This window comes from Castor canadensis, chromosome 6, assembly GCF_047511655.1.
Source record: "Castor canadensis chromosome 6, mCasCan1.hap1v2, whole genome shotgun sequence".
Taxonomy (NCBI): Eukaryota; Metazoa; Chordata; class Mammalia; order Rodentia; family Castoridae; genus Castor; species Castor canadensis.
Window position 1 is genome coordinate 38,957,074 of NC_133391.1, and position 17,421 is coordinate 38,974,494.

Below are 17,421 nucleotides of genomic sequence, written 5' to 3' on the forward strand. Positions count from 1 at the left end.
CTCTGCTGTCGCCTCCTTCAGGAGCAAATAGATCCCACAGTGTGGACTGATGGGATGACTGTAGGGTGAGCCATGACAACCCTCCCTATTCAAATAAAACTCATAGATCCCTCACAGTTTCCACACCCTTCAAGTTTGAGGGACATGAGGCCTTGTACATATCATATATTCCTTAAAAAAAAAAAAAAAAAAAGGGCTACTAATTAGTTGCTTCAGCCCCTATAATACTCCTTGCTATCCACAAGGAGCCAAACTCAAGACCTCCAGCTCATTAACGAAGCAGGCATTCCCCTCCACACAACTGTTCCCAATCCCTATACTCTATTGACTCAAATACCCTCAAAAGCCCAATATTACCCTGTACTAGATTTAAAGGACGCCTTCTTTTGCATTCCTAAATCTTAAGTTTTCAATGTCTAAGAGTCCACTTGAAATTAATGTAATTGTTTTGTGTTTCATTGTGTAAGTTTTGTGTATGTCTATGATATGATTATAGGCATTATTTTATGGACAGTAACCTTAGTCTGTTTCATTTCATCATAAGTAATTTACATTGAATTCTATAATTAGATCTATTAACAAATGGTGTCTTTATAGGTTAATTATTGTATAAAAACGGTTTAAAATTGCCTTTCTATACGGGTCTATATAGTAAAACTAAAGCTAATTAGAAAAACAATTTTATTTAAATATAAAAGTCTAATGGAAGTTATTTTAAAATATAAGTTAAAAAGTGAACAAGTAAAAGGGATACAGATAGGTGCTGAGTGTATTTTTTGGGGGGGGAAGGTTAAAGGAAATAAGAAACAAATCAAATGAACAATGAGATACCGCTACACATGTCTAAGTGGTGCACAAATTGCTTTTGCAGAAAAGCACTGGCTCCTTACTTGGACATACAAATTAACCAAAAACAGGAGAAGCTTGGCATCCTTGCCTCCATTTTTTATCAGTCTTTGCTCTAAACCATTCTCTTTGCAGTCACATGAGCACCTTGACTTCCAGAAAGGATAGAACTGATAACATCTTTATGCCAAGGGACTGAAACTTCCTGCAAGGAACAGTAGAGACTTGCAGGACAGACCAGCCCTCCAAATAAGGACAAATTACCTATAATGATGAAGCTGCACCCTGGAGCAGGAGCAATCAACTCATGGGAACCAGACTGCTCCTCTCAAGTGATAGCAATAACATATTCTCTGGGAACCCTTGGACTGAGATAAAGGTCAACCTAAACATGCCTATGACTGGGACTATTTAACCATGCATAACTTTATCCCCTGCCTCCAGTTCTTTTGTCTACTTAAATCTATAGTGCATGTCTGTACCCCGAAGATGGCTAAAGATGAACTGAATGCTTACTCTGCCTGTTCCCACGGCATGTCCCGAGCCATGTAATAAACCTCCTGTCTTTGTCTTCACCATGCTTCTTTATTTGGTGTTTAGGAGTGGGTGGCAGGACATGGCATATGGAATCTCAGGAGTTTGGACCCTGGATCTGAAATTTCAGTTTCACATGTACTAGAATGTCTAAGATCCAAAACACAGACAATACCAAATGCTGACAAGGAGGTGACATTACAGGAATTCTCACCCATTACAGATGGAAGACAGCCTGACACTTTCTTAAAAAACCAAATGCTGCCTTAACCTAGAATCCAGCAATCAAGCCACCAAAACCTGCCAGTGCCTTTTGCCAGTGCTTTTTTGCCAGTGCTGCCAAGAAAAAGAGGGAACACAAATGGCCAATAAACATGTAGAAGGAGTTCAATTTCAGTCAATAGCAAACAATAAAAAATTGTTACTCAAATAGAAAGCCCCACAATATCAAGTAATAGGATGTATGTAGAACAACTGATACTTGTGCACACCGTTGGTGACAAAGCACATTGAGACTAACCTATTGAAAACAGTTTGGCAGTATCTCAGATATTTTGGCATTCACATATCCTGTTACCCAGCAAGTTCCCTCTTGGGTAAATAGCCTAGAAATATCTGCACATTTGTACCAGGAGACACACACAGAATATGCATAGTAGCACTATGTTGAATAGCAAAACACAAGGAAAAATAACCTAAATGATCACTGACTATAAATTGATAAAATAAGCATGCCATACAAAAGGACACAGCAATTAAAATGTCTGATAACCATGTCTCCAAGAATAAAGGTGATCTTCGTAACATCGCAAACTCAGAGCACAGGTCATCATTTATCAGAACAGAGGTTCCAAGTAACCAATGCAGTCCTTTGTATGCTGGCTTGGTACTAAGCACAAAAACCAAGTTGCAGCCAGGAACCCCATGGCTCATGCCTCTAATCCTAGCCACTTGGGAGGTTGACATTGGGAGGATCAAGTTTCAAGGCCAGCGCAGGCAAATAGTTCATGAGACCCCCATCTCTAAAAAATCCACAGCAAAATGAACTGGAGGTGTGGCTCGAGCAGTACAGCACTTGCCTTGTAAGTGCAAAGCCCTGAGTTCAAACTTTAGTCCCACCAAAAAAAAAAAAAAAGAGTTACAGAAGAACATGAACAATGTGATTCCTTATATGAAAAAAAATTCAAAATTAACCAACACTTGCTTTAGAGGGTTTGGAAGCACTTACAGGAAAGCAATGAAATAGTAGATGTAAAACTCAAGGAGTAGTCATGATCAGGAAGTGATGTGGTGAGGAGGGACACTCAGGGAGCTTCTTAAACCTTGTGCTGGGAACACACAGTAGTGTTTATTGTATTATTATTCTTTATACCTTACATATATTTTTAAATATCCTTTTACATATATTAACAATAAAAATAATGTTTAAAAAGTATTGATGATTGCAGAATGAAATCTGAATCTGGTTTTAGTTTTATTAGCAGGATACTTTAGGTACCTTGCTTAATCCTGTGGGTCTGTTTCTTTCTCTATAAAATGGATGTGATGACTACTTCAACATCATCAAAAGGAGCAAATAGATAAAGCTACATCCATATGGAGAGGACAGAGATTACATTTCCAGCATTTCTTTATCCCTCATGTTGAATTATTTTTCATGGTCTGAAGAAGCTTTCAACAGAAGGATCTATTCACTCTGATAAATTCTAGCACTCAGGACATGCCTTATGCAAGCTTGCTTCAGCATCCTTTCCCCAGCATTTGAAGGTAGTCTAGAACATTTGTTCTCCTCTCTCTCCAAATTAAAGCAGCAATGGGTTGCAGAACAAAGGAACTGGTACTTACCATGTAGATGTCAGGAGAAAGAGTGGAGTCCTGGAAGAGAATGGAAAAAATTGTGTAAGTGTCTGCTTTGGGTCCCCACTTCAAATGCTGACATTATATCATGGTATAAGCCTAGCTTTCATTGACCTACCAATGCTACACTGGCTGCTTATGGTTATATTTTCAATGCTTAATGTTTTAACTCTGCAATCATTATAGGTTTTTCTGCTCTGTACCTTTCATTTGATTTTAGAAGGTGAACTCATTACCATAGATAACAGTGTGCCATCCTAAAACCTAGACACAACTAGCAGTTGACATCTCTGCATTTTGTTCTCTTCAGTTTTGACTGTGATTCCCATCCTTTTGCCCTATCAAATGGTTAGTTCGATGTCTTTTGTTTTGTTTTTGTCTTTTGTATGTGGAGTGCTGATGAGACACTGAAATGAGACATAATGACCCTCAGATGCCTTCTTCCACCATGTGAGACTCAGTCTGTCTCTCATAAAAATCCCTTTCCGGATTAATAACTAGAACATACAAGAAGCTCAAACTCCAAAAGAACCAATAACCTAATTAATAAATGGGCAAATTAAATTGAACAGACAAGTTTCAGAAGTACAAATGGCCAAGAAAATGCATGAAGAAATGTTCTACATCCCTGGCCATAAAAGAAAAGCAAATCAAAACAACATGGAGATTTCATCTCACCCCAATCAGAACACAATCTTGAAGAACACAAACAATATCAAATGCTGGTGAGGACAAGAGGGGAAAAGGAAACCCTTATATGCTATTGGTGGAACTGGAAATTAGTGCAGTCACTATGGAAAGAAGTATGGAGATTCCTCAAAAAACTAAAAATAGAGCTATCATATGACCCAGTGATACCACTCTTGGCCGTATATCCAAAGGAACATAAGTCAGGATACATGTTTATTGCAGCACTGTTCACAGTAGCCAAGCTTTGGATTTAGCTTATATTCCCTTCATTAGGTAAAGATAAAGCAAATGTGGTATATAAACATAAGGAACATTTTTCAGCCATAAAAAGAAGGAAATCATGGCATTTCAGGAAAACAGATGGAACTGGAGATCATGATGTTAAGTGAAGTAAGCCATGTTCAAAAGGAAAAAGGCCATGTGTTCTCTCTTATATGCAGAATCTAGATATTATATATATATATACATACATATATGCAAAAACATGACTGTAATCAAGGGACTGTCTGGAGGGAATAAGTAGGAGAGAGAAGAGAGAAAGAGAATGATAGGAGAAGGGACAATGCAGAAATACATTGTGTCTAGTATATGTATGTGGCACAAGACAACTCACGGAAAGCTGTTAAAAAATAAGTGGGGAGAGGGATGGGGAAAAGAGAGCCATAGAGGAGGTTAATCTGATCAATGTACAATATATTCACTTGTGAAAGATGGGGCAACATCTTTGTACCATTAATATACACTAACAAGATGCATATTAAGAACAAGCTATTGGACTTGATAGCCAGGAAGGGGAAGAGAAGAGTCCAAAGTAACACCTAACTCCTGGTACACACCATGGGTGGTAGTGCCATTCCAAGACAGGGAACCCAGGAAGGAGATGGGTTGACGAGGTGTGTGGTCAGAGTTCTGCCTTTGCCATGTTTAGTTTGAGGTGCCTTCAAAATATCCACAGAGGAGACATCCAGTAAACAGCAAAAACAAACAAATAACATAAAATGATTGGGAATGATTCTGGTATGTATTTTCTTTCAAGAAATTACTGAGCACCATGGAACTTTAAATTTAAAAAAAATACCTTTCATGTTAAAGAGAGAGAGAGAGAGAGAGAGAGAGTAAAAGCATATTTATTGGGCTTCCAGTAAGTACCTTCCAGCCAAAAAGCCTGTTTTCTCTTACCTCATGAATGCCACCACAGTCAGGAATATAAGACTAATTCGTCCAGTTTCACAACCAGCAAAGAGTCAATGACTTACTCAATAACTTAATGTGTCACAGCTAGCATATACATGGCCCCACATGACAGGAGATAACTTTTTTAAAGTGTGTATAAACCCTAGAGATTCTGACTTCAGTAGTTTTCAAAACTCCCTGGGGGACTCTAAATATACAATCAAGTTTGGAAGTCCCTGGTCTGTTCACGTCCAACTCTTTACCAACAAGGAAAGTGAGGGCTGGTCATTACGATGCTTAGCATTTAACCAGAACATCTGGATTCCTACATAGGATCACAGTTGTAACCATTGTAAGAATTTGTTGGTCTATTTTGGTTTTCACTGTATTTCCAACATCTAGAACAATGATTGAAGGGAGTAGACAATAATTAATTTTAGCGGGAACAAATGCATAAACACTCTTGGGTTTTATTTCACCAGGACCTATCAAGTGCTAGTCTGTACCGTGCACTGTCCTGGCTAGTCCAGTGACACATGTGCTGTTCCACAGTTTCCCTTCCGGACAGGCCAACACAAATCCAATGTGAGTACCTATTTAACTCTTCCAGTAGCTACATTGAAAAAGTACAAAGGGATAAGTGAAATTAATTTTAGTAATGTATTTTATTTATCACAATATGTTCAGGACATTGTTTTAGTGTAGATCAATATATAATTTTTTTTATTTTATAGAGGCATTAATTGGTGTGCCATAAAATGCAACCAATTATAAAAATATTTGTTTTATTTATGGTACTAATTTGTTTTTTGGTGGTACTAGGGTCTGAACCCAAAGGTCCGTGCTTGCTAGGTAGGCACTCTACCACTTAAGCCACTCTACCAGCTGTATTTATTATTTATTTATTTATTTAGCAGACTGGGGTTTGAACTCAGGGCTTACACCTTGAGTCACTCCACCAGCCCTTTTTTTTGGATGATTGGTTTTTTTCAAGATAGGGTCTTGAGAACTATTTGCCATGGCTGGCCTCAAACTCTAATCCTCTTGACTTCTGCCTCCTGAGTAGCCAGAATTATAGGTATGAGTCACTGGTGCCTGGCTTATAAGAATATTTAATAGGTTATTTTACACTCATTTTTTTACAGTGAGTCTTTGAGATCTATTGTGTATATCACTCTCACAACACATCTCCATTTGGGCTAGCCACACACCAGGAGCTCCATATTTGTATGGCCAGTGGCTGCCATATTAGACAGTACAATTCCAGGGGGTGCTAAAGAAAGTAAACAAGCAAACAGATACATTACACAGGGAAGGCCTGTCTAAGGATGTGTTGTCAGCAATTGAAAGGATTGAAGGAAAATAACAGAGAAAAATCACCAGTATTTCCAGTGCTGAGAGTAGAAATTGTGCTTTGAGCATGATTCTGGATGTACTTCGTCACATCTACTTGTTACATGTAAAGTTGTAACCTAAATCAGCACAGCTCCCTTTCCCAGAGCTTTCTTTCAAGATCTCCTCTTGACACTCTAGAGTCCTGTAGCTTTGCAAGTCCTAGAAACCAGCTTTGAGACAACGTTCTCTTTTACTAGAGATACACAAGGGCCATAGGTCCTCCAGTTCACCAGCTGAGATGACTGAGGGCCTGAGTGAGTACTTGCTCCCTCTGCAGGCAGTTAGGACAAACTGTAAACAGCACTTTCCTGAAATATGTAGAATGCCACTAAAAGAATGCTTTGATCCAGAAAGAATGGGAAATCTCTACAGCATCAGAGACAAAGGGCTCTCTCAAGAGCAGATGGCTCTCTAATGGTTTACCACCTTTCAGCCAAACAAATGGAGACATTGTGAACAGAATCCCCTGTTACTAAATGGAGGACTACACTGCTCTCTTCAAGGCAGCAAAATCAATTTTTTTAGGCTCAGGATGTAGCTAATGGTACAGTGATTTCCTAGAAAAAATGAGGTCATGGTCCAATTCCCAGCACAACAAAAAAATTATTATCATTATTAGTTTTTTTGATCATACTCAGGTTTGAACTCAGGGCCTTGCTCTTGCAGCAAGCACTCTACCACTTGAGCCATGCCTCCAGCCCAATTTTTATTCGATTATTATAAATTTTATGTTTATTGTGTATAATATTAAATACTATGAAAATATAAATTATTGTTAATGTGTTGAAGCACTTAAAGTATTTTTCAACACTTGCTTTGGGCAGTTGATATGCTAAAATCTACAGCTCTTTCATTTTTAGTTTTTTAAGTAAAAAGATTATACTTCATTGTCACCCTCAAGTTAAAATCATTATTATCCACCAAAACTCAGGATTTCGTGTGCAGAGAGCAGTTGTCAATGTTTTTACACTTCCTTACTTAATTCTATTAAATTCAAAGGGATGAGGAGGGACCAAGATGGCAAACAGCTGATAGACCCCCAGAACTCTGAGCTCTCATAAGCCTGAAAGAAAACTTCAGGTTCATGGTAGCAAGGGCAGGAGAATCTGGCTACTCTGTCAAGTAAGTTATTGCCAACACATAGGCAAATTAATGTACACTTACTAACCTTTCAATTAGCCTTTTAGAGCTCAAAACAGTCCCAGAAGCCCAAGCACTGTGGCTACCAACTGCCATGCTGGATGAGCATTTTTTTTTTCTTTTTTCCTCTCTCTCTCCAAAGAGCAAAAAAATCAATGAGAGAATTTCACAACAAGTTCTGAAAGCAACTGGATTGTCCTGGACCCACCAAGATTGGTGGACGTGGAACCTCTGACTGCTACTTGCAACTCAGGCCACCAACCCCCAATACCACTGAGAGAAACTAGAACCCATTCAGGTGAGCAGGCTTCACCATCTGCCCTGGAAGAAACTACATACTCCAGTGCTGCTTGTTGCATTGATTGCACCCCTCCCAGACAAAGCCATTGGCTTAAAAAATAAAGTGAAATCTTCTGCCTTGCCTGGTAGAGGAGGGTCAGCTCAGCCTGCACAGCCTGGGGGGAAAAAATAATGCATTCCACCGCTTTGAAGAAGGTAGTAGTGAGCTGAAACTAACTGCCTTCCTAGAGAAGGGCTTTCCACCAAATAGCTCAACTCCAGCTACCAGGCTTGCCCAGTGGGTGAGAAGGGGTGGCCACTTCTCACATATCAGCTCCTAAAGGAACCACTTTAGAGAACCTGTTTACTCAAACAAAGTTACTCTGACTGCCCAGAGCCCTGGGCTTAAACATCCTTAAAAACCTTCCCTCCCAAAACCTGTCCAGCAGAGAAAGAGGCACCACAATTACCACTGAGCCTAGCATATCAATCCTGAGGAGGAACAGGGATCCAGAGAAAGCCCATCAGAAGGGTAAGCACCCAGATTAGAAATTGGAGTAAAGCACCCAGTGCACTCATTGAACACAGAGGAAACCCACTCCTTTCTCCAACACTTTTTTCAGTCTGTTGAAATTTTAATTTGCTTAGCTGTCTTTTGTTCCATTTTTTTTCTCTCCCCCTGCTTTTTTTCTATTTTCTCTCTTCCCTCTCCTTACCTTCCTCCCCTCCCTCTGCCTTTTCCCCCACTGTAGGGAGGAACTAATACACTAACCATACACTAAGTAGTCTTACTACCTTATAGCCCCCACACCTCATACCTCTTCACCCTTTCCCTATCTTCCCTCCCTATCTCCTCTTCTATCTCCATCATTTTTATTACCTAAATTTTAAACTCTATTCAAACAACTTTTATCTCCCCAATACCCATTGTTTATGGGTAATACTGCCAAAGGTTTAATATAAATAACTGGTTCAGCATTGAATCTGTGAATTTGTCATTTGCTAATTATACCTCCAGTTCAGTGAACAGAAACTTTACAATAACATAGCTAACAACCAAGCTATCCAAAGCATAGAAATTAAGTAGAGGAAAAGATAACAAGTGATTAAAACCCCCAACCAACTAATCAACAACACATGAGCAAACCTCAAAATAGAAACATGCAAAGTAAAAGAAGACAGTGACTCTGCCTTCTAACTCAAAAAAGTTAACAATCACACAATAGAGGATTTAGGAGACAGTGAGGGGGATGAATCCTCAGTTATTAATGTCAGAAGAATGATAATAAGAATATTTAAGGAGTTTAAAGAGGACACACAAAAACAATTTAATGAGTCCCAAGAGAATACAGATATTAAAAAAATCAAGAAGACACAGAAACAACAAAATGACCTCAAAGAGGATTTCAATAAATACCAGAATGAAACTGAGGAAATTATATTAAAAAAAGAGATGAATGAAATAAAGACTATAATACAAGATGTGAAGAGGAGTTTAACAAATATATGAAAAATCTTAAGAAAAAAAAAAAGAATCAAACAGACACCTAGAAACAAAAAGTTTCTTAAGTCAAATAAAAAATATAGTAGAAAGCCATTCCAGCATACTGCAACAAGTGGAAAACAGAATTTCAGGACTGGAAGAAAAAAAACAGAAGAATACATAGAGAAAAGACTGAAGAGTTCTGAAAGGAATATGCAAGAATTCTGTGACTCCATCAAAAGGCCAAACCTATGAACTATGGACCTCAAAGAAGAAGAGGTATAGCCAAAGGTATAGGAAACATAACAAAATAATAGTAGAAAACTTGCCAAATCTCAAGAAAGAGATGCCTATCTAGGTATAGGAAGTCTCTAGGATACCAAACAGACATGACCAAAATAGAACCTCTCTATGGCATATTATAATTAAAACAATTAGTACAGAGAACAAAGAAAGAATAATGAAGGCTGTAAGAAAGAAAAATCAAATAACATATAAAAGTTAAATCCATCAAAATAACAATAGATTTTACAACAGAAATCTAAACAGCAAGAAGAGCATGGAGTAAGCTATTTCAAGCACAGAAAGAAAACAATTTCAAACCTAGAATACAATACCCAGCAAAGCTAACATTCATAATTGAGAAAAGAAAAAAAAATCCATAATAAAAAGAAACTAAAACAACACATAATCACTAAACCAGCACTCCAGAAGATACTCAAAGAAATCCTACACACAGAAGATGAAAACAAACATAACCATGAAAGGGATGGGAATTATTAAATCTCAAGAGAAGAGCAGAGAAGTAATTACAGAGTAGTATAGAATCAACTGCTCCCCCCCCACAACAAAAACAGCTAAGTGGCAGGAATCACAACATAACTCTCAATATTAACACTGAAAGTTAATGGTCTCAACTCCCCCATCAAAAGACATCTATTGGCAAGCTGGATTAAAAAGGAAGACCCAAAGATTTGTTGTTTACAAGAATCCACTTCATGGACAGAAACAAACATTGGCTTAAGATGAAAGAGTAGAAAAAGACTTACCAAGATACTGGCCCCTGGAAACATGTAGGTGTAGCTATATTTACATTGATAAAGTAGACTTGAAAACTAAATTAGTCAGAAAAGACAAAGAAGGTCACCTTATACTAATAAACAGATTAATACATCAACAGGAAACAATTGTTAACTTAATGTGCCCAAGATTGGTGTACCCAACTTTGTTAAACATACATTATTGTACTCAAAAACACAAATAGACCCCAACACAGTGATAGTGAGAGACTTCAGTACTCCACTATCACCAATCTATAGGTCATTCAGACAATAATCAACAGAGAAACTTTAGAATTGAATGACACCATAGATCAAATAGACCTGACAGACATCTAGAGAGTATTTTATCCAGCAACAGCACAATATACATTCTTCTCAGCAGCCTATGGAACTTCCTCCAAAATACATTGTATTTTAGGTCACAAAGCAAGTCTTAACAAATATAAGAAAATTGAAACAACACCCTGCACACTGTCTGACCATAATGGAATAAAACTAGAACTCAACAACAAAAGAAATAACAGAAAATCCTCAAACACCTGGAGACTGAACAAAATCTTGCTTCATGATTAGTGGGTCATTGAAGAAATAAAGGAGGAAACCAAAAAGTTCCTGCAGTTCAATGAAAATAAAAGTATAACCTTCCAGAACCTATGGTTTACAGCAAAGGCAGTGCTAAAGGGAAAGTTTATAACCATGAATGCACAGAAAGATCTCAAATTAATGACCTAATGCTACATCTCAAACTCCTAAAAAACAAGAACAAACTAAACCCAAAACCAGGAGAAGCAGTGAGATAATAAATCAACAAAAAAGAGGGCAAAAAAATATAAAGAACCAATGAAACAAAAAGTTGGTTCTTTGAAAAGATAGTAAGATAAATAAGATCGATAAGCCCCTAGCAAACCTGAATAAAATGAGAAAAGACACAAATAAATAAAATTAGAAACATAAAAGGGGAGAGCACAATGAATACCAACGAAATACAGGCTACCATTACAGATTATTTGAAAACATATATTCAAATAAATTTGAAAATGTAGATGAAATGGATATATTTCTAGGCACATATAACTAATCAAATTGAACCAAGAGGATATGAATCACCTAAGCAGATTTATAACAAGTATTGAAATTGAAGCAGCAATAGTCTCCTAAAAAAGAAAAGTCCAGGACCTGATGTTCACTGCTGAATTCTACCAGACCTTTAAAGAAGCACTAATACCAACACTCAAACTTTACCATGAAGTAGAAAGAAACACAACCAAAATCATTCTATGAAGCCAGTATTACACCCATCCCCAAACCAGACAAGGAAACAACAAAAAAGAACTATAGACCAATCTCTTTAATGAACTTAAATGCAAAAATTCTCAATAAAATAATGGCAACCAAATTCAACACCATTATCAAACAGATCATACACCATGATCAAATAGACTTCATCCCAGGGATGCAGTGATGTTTCAACATATGCAAATCATTAAATGTAGCACAGCATATTAACAGAGGCAAAGATAAAAACTACATGATCATCTCAATAGATGCAGAAAAAGTCTTCAACAAAATTCAACATCCTTTCATGATAAAACTAGGAATAGAAGGAATGTACCTCAAAATAAAGGCTGTATACACAAGTACCTCAAAGTAAAGGCTATATATATATAAGCCTATAGCCAACATAATACTAAATGGGGAAAAATTGAAACCATTTCCTCTAGTCAGAAATGAGACAAGGGTGTTCACTCTCTCCACTCATATTCAATATAGTCTTGAAATTCCTAGCCAGAGAAATAAGATAGGAAAAAGAAATTCAAATAGAAAAGGAAGAGGTCAAACTATCACAACTTGCAGATGACATGTTTTTAAACCTAAAAGACCCAGGAAACTCCACCCCAAAACTCCTAGAAATCATAAACATCTTCAGCAAAGTAGTGGGCTACAAAATCAACTTACAAAAATCAGTAGCTTTTCTAATACCAATAATGAACAGACTGAGAAAGAATATAGGGAAACAATTCCATTTCAAATAGCCTCAAAAAAATACCTAGGAATAAACTTAACAAAGAAAGTAAAAGACCTCTATAATGAAAACTATAAACCATAGAAGGAGACTACAAAAGATGGAAAGATTGCCCATGCTCATGGATTGACAGAATCAATATTGTGAAAAATGGCTATCTTACTGAGAATATTCTGCATGTTAAATGCAATCCCCATCAAAATTCCAATGGCATTCATCACACAGATTGCAAAATTAACCCTAAAGTTCATTTGGAAGCACAAAAGACCATGAATAACCAAGGCAATAAAAGAAGAGCAACACTGAACTACCACAATAACTGACTTCAAAGTACACTACATAGTCATAACAAAAAAACAGCATGGTACTGGCACAAAAGAGGCATGAAGACCAATGGAACAGAATAGAATAATAGGAACTCACACAGTTACACCTACCTGATTTTTGACCAAGGTGCCTAACACATATGATGGACAAAAAGCTTCTTCAGCAAATGTTACTAGGATATCTGCATGCAGAAAACTGAAACAAGATCCATGTCTTTCACCCTGTATAAACATCAACTTAAAGTAGATTAAGAACCTTAATATAAGACCTGAAAACTCTGAAGCTGTTGCAAGAAAGAGCAGAGAATATACTGGAACTGGAGCTTATAGATCTATAAGTTTCTAAACCTATAGTTTAGGAAGACCTATAAAGACTCCTTAAGTAGAACTCTAATAGCTCAGCAACTAAAAGAGGATTCACAAATGGGACTACATGAAATTAAAAAGCTTCTGCACAGCAAAAGAAATGGTCACTAGATTGAAGAGACGGCCCACAAAATGGGAGAAAATCTTGGCAAAATCTGACAAAGGATTATTAATCAGAACCTACAGGGAACTCAAAAAACTAAACTCCCCAAAAACCAATGACTCAATGAAGAAATGGATAAATGAACTGAACAGACTTTTTCAAAGGAAGAAGACCAAATGACCAAAAAACACATGAAGAAATGCTCAACATCCATGGCCACAAAGGAAATGTAAATCAAAACCACATTAAGATTCTACCTCACTCCTGTTAGGATGGCTACCATCAAGAACACAAACAACAACAAATGTTGATGAGGATGTGAGGAAAAAGGAAACTTCATACACAGTTGGTGGCAATGTAAATTAGTAAAACCACTATGGAAAAGTGTGGCAGCTCCTCAAAAGCCAAAAAATGGAAGTACTATATGATCCAGAAATACCACCCCTAGGGATATACCCAAAGGAATATAAGTCAGGTTGCAATAAAGACACCTGCATATCCATGTTTATTGCAGCTTTATTAACAATAGTCAAGCTATTGAAACAGCCAAAATGCCCCACAACTGATGAATGGATTAAGAAAATGTGGTTTATATACAATGGAATTTTAGTCAGCTTTAAAGAAGAATGAAACTTAGTCATTTGCAGGTAAATAGTCAGAACTGGCGAACAACATATTAAGTGAAGTTAGCCAGGTTTGTAAAGTCAAAGCCACGTATTTTCTCTTACATATGGAATATAGGCCTAATACAAATATAAGCAATATTTTATATGCATAGAAATTCATAAAGAACATGTATACAAAAGTGGGACCAGTAGGGGAGAAAAAGGAAGAAGGAAAGAAGGATAGTGAATAATGAAGTACACTATATCCATGGAGGAACATGACGAAAGGAAACATGTTGAAAATCATAAAGCAACACAGGATGGGGGGAAAGGGCAGTGTAGTTCAGTGTAGGGGGGCAACACTGACTTAAGTATGATGCATGTACAGGTATAAAAGGCAATCTTGGTGAACAAGGAACAGACACCTAAACATGGGAGGACAAGAATGAAAATCAGGTCACTTTAAGGGGAGGTCACTAAGGGGAGAAATGGGGTAAAAGAAGGAAGCTAGGAAGGTGAATATGATTAATGTACTTTCCATATAAGGTTGAATACAGAATTTTTAAACCCATTGAGATCACCATATAAAGGAAACTAAGGTAGAAAGGGGAAAAATGGTGGGGATGAACCAATATAATACATATATACATGGAAATGTCATAATGAAACTCCCTGTATAGGTACCTTAAGCAAAACAAAAATGCCTCTTTTTCTAAAATGGAGGAAAGGAAGGTAAAACAGAGCCTGTCTGGAGGTTGGTACCAATGGGAGGAGAGAGGATACAAGGAAAGGGTGTAGGAGGGTAAATATGGTGGAAATACTGTGTACACATATATAAAAATGAAAAATGAGACCTGTTGAAATGATTCTAAGAATGGGGTTAGGTAGGATGAAGAATGATGATGGGGGAGAATTTAACCAAGATATATTGTAAGCACTTTTGTAAATGTCACAATGTACCCCTAATACAACAATAATCTGATAACAAAAAAAAATTCAAATGGATGAGAAGTCCATTGGGGAAAACCAATCTATGGTGAAAAGAGTTACTTACAGCCCATCAGAATAAACAACTAAATAAATACATCATAAATAAATAAGTACACTGAGTCAGGCATTTTGGTACACATCTAAAATGCCAGTACTTGGAAGCTGGGGCAGGAGGACTGTGAGTTTAAGAACAGCCTGGGCTTCACAGTGAGTTCAGTCTGGGCTACATAGCAAGACCCTGTCCACAAAAAATGTTTTAAATATTAATGCCTATAAATTACAAAATAAACAACTTGTTGTCTGCAGTAATGCCAGGGGTAGAGTGTAGAACAAAAAAGTTGGCACTAGAATCTATTTTGTGGGTTATAATGATAAGGGGGGAGAAAGCTAAGTCTAAACTAAGGCATGGAGTTATAAGTTTAAGGAGGTAGCATGTGATCTACAGGAGGTCCTGGGTAGACTGCTGAACCCTGATTCACCCCATCACCGATACAGGAAGTTCAGACAGTCACACCTGAATGATGTGGGCTAAACTTTGCTGCAAAACATTCTGAACAAATGTCCCAAACAATACGATCTTTTGAACATGTTTAGAAAGTCAGTTGGTGCAGTGTTAGATGGAAAAATACCCCTGATTTAGAAGTTAGCCTTGTAGATTGTAACCACTGTCATCACATCTCAGTTTACCTTTGGTGTTGTGACACAGAATTTTTAAAAAGTATATCTGTGTTAGGAAAAAGAAACAAACATTTTCTGGGAAATGTTTTTGAATACTGGCGCAGAACTACTGCGCCAGTATATGGAGGAAAATAAAACATAGTGGGCATGCATCACTAATCCAGGAATGCCTCAAATGCAAGCAACCTGTTAGAGTAAAGTCTTGTTCTCTGACTGCTTTTTCCTTCGAGTCCACCAATCAATAGGGTTCCCACACCTTCCTCTCCTACTGTCCTCAAAGCTGTCTGAATACAAAAGTTGTCCCTGAACCTGGGGACCCCAAGTCTTCATAAAGATACATCTGTTCCCAAGTTGAAATTCAAGGCCCTTTACTGAGGCAGTGTAGCTAGATGAGGAGACAGGGAAATTATATTATTTTTAATAAATATTAGAAGGACCAGACTCAGACAATGGAAAGAGAAAGTAAAAACTGAAAAGCCAGAGCAGCTACCCCTTCCATCTCCTGTTAGATGTTAAATTACAAGAGCAGGGAGACTTAAAGGGGCTGTCCTCATCTGTCCTCCTCTTTGAGATGTTAACCAGCTGAACCAGCTCCTTGGATGGGTAGAGGGACAGAAAAATGAAAGGCACATCTGGTAAAGGGAAGTCCTAAAACTCACCTGTTGTCCCTGTGTTTTGAGTAAGCCTAGGGGTCAATCTCCAGGTTTTAAAAATAATAAACAGTACCCATCTTGGGTGCCCAGAACCATTGTCTAATGATTAGGGATTGCTGGACAACATGACCAAGGATATTCCCCCAGCCAGGAAAGTATAAGATTACAGATAAGAACCACCATTTCCAGTCTTAACTCCTGTGGGAAGCAGGAAATGTCTCTCCCTTTTCTTCCCATTTCTCCCTAATTTATCCTGTTACACTAAAATAAATCCTTGCTAAAACTTCTACCTTGTGAGACTCTCCTTTCTGTATGTGAGACACTTTGAAATTCTTTTCATGTTTGTGGATCTCAAGTACCTGTGATTTTGAGTGGAAACTGGAAATCTGAGGGAAGCCCTTCCTCTTACCCAAGGACTGAAATAGACAGCAGTGCTGACTTTCTGATAACACTTACCTTCACAGAGGTGAAATTTTGCTTTTTTCTAGTTTTCAAAACTGGGAAGGAAGTCAAACTGCATTTCCTTGGCTTTTTGGCATCCATTTGAGTCCTAGAGGAGACAGAGTAAAAAAGTAAATATAAATATAAATAAAGGTCTACACACTCTGGAGAAGAAAAGCAGTGCAGTCTGGCAGAAAAGAAGGGGCAGAGCCTCTGCTTCTCTTCCTGCTTCCCTTGTGCTGGTCAGAAGAGGGCAGGAGGGCAAAGGGAGAGGCAGGAGCCCGGGAGGAGGAGAACAACAGGTGAGATACCCAAGCCAAAAGACTCACCTCCCCCAAACTCACTACAAAGTAAACCTCTTTCTGCTGCCACAGGCACAACATTCCCCTATAATATGGCGAGGTTAGAGGGCCACTTGTATAGCCTAAGGCCCACATGAAAAGGAGGGGAGGTGGTAGAAAGGCTTTCCCTTGACTCCATTTTTGTACCTTCTTCATGCATGAGCAAAGAGCACAGCACAACTCTATGAAAAATTAACTCACTGCAAGATGGAAAAACCTTGCATAATTATGGAATCCACTTGAAGTTGTGATTTACATAGGTAGAAGGTGACTTTAAGGACACCTCTATTCTTTGTCACATTAGCAGAATACTGTTGTAAGCCTGGTCTGTATCCCTGGTGATTCTCTAGCAAGAGCAAAGCGCATTAAAAAAATATAAGAAATACATGAAGAGCAGAACAAGCATCATCATGGCTTCTACAAATTGCTCCAATTTT

The 17,421-nt window shown here is 37.8% G+C and overlaps 1 protein-coding gene across 3 annotated transcripts in view; it reads right to left on the minus strand.

The window, feature by feature from the left end:
• The window catches only part of Dyrk4 (dual specificity tyrosine phosphorylation regulated kinase 4), a 51,936-nt gene extending 34,804 nt beyond the window's left edge, over positions 1-17,132 (minus strand). The window contains exons 1-3 of one of the 3 annotated variants that reach the window (XM_074076237.1): positions 16,973-17,132; positions 16,659-16,752; positions 3,226-3,255 (exon numbers count right to left, since the gene is read on the minus strand). In XM_074076237.1, coding sequence (XP_073932338.1) covers positions 3,226-3,255; positions 16,659-16,745 — 117 coding nt within the window. In that variant the 5' untranslated portion in view covers positions 16,746-16,752; positions 16,973-17,132. Of the gene's footprint in view, positions 1-2,608; positions 2,698-3,225; positions 3,256-16,658; positions 16,884-16,972 lie in introns of those variants that run through there. The other 2 variants (XM_074076239.1, XM_074076238.1) reach the window with 2 other exon arrangements.
• Between the last annotated feature and the right edge of the window lie 289 nt (positions 17,133-17,421).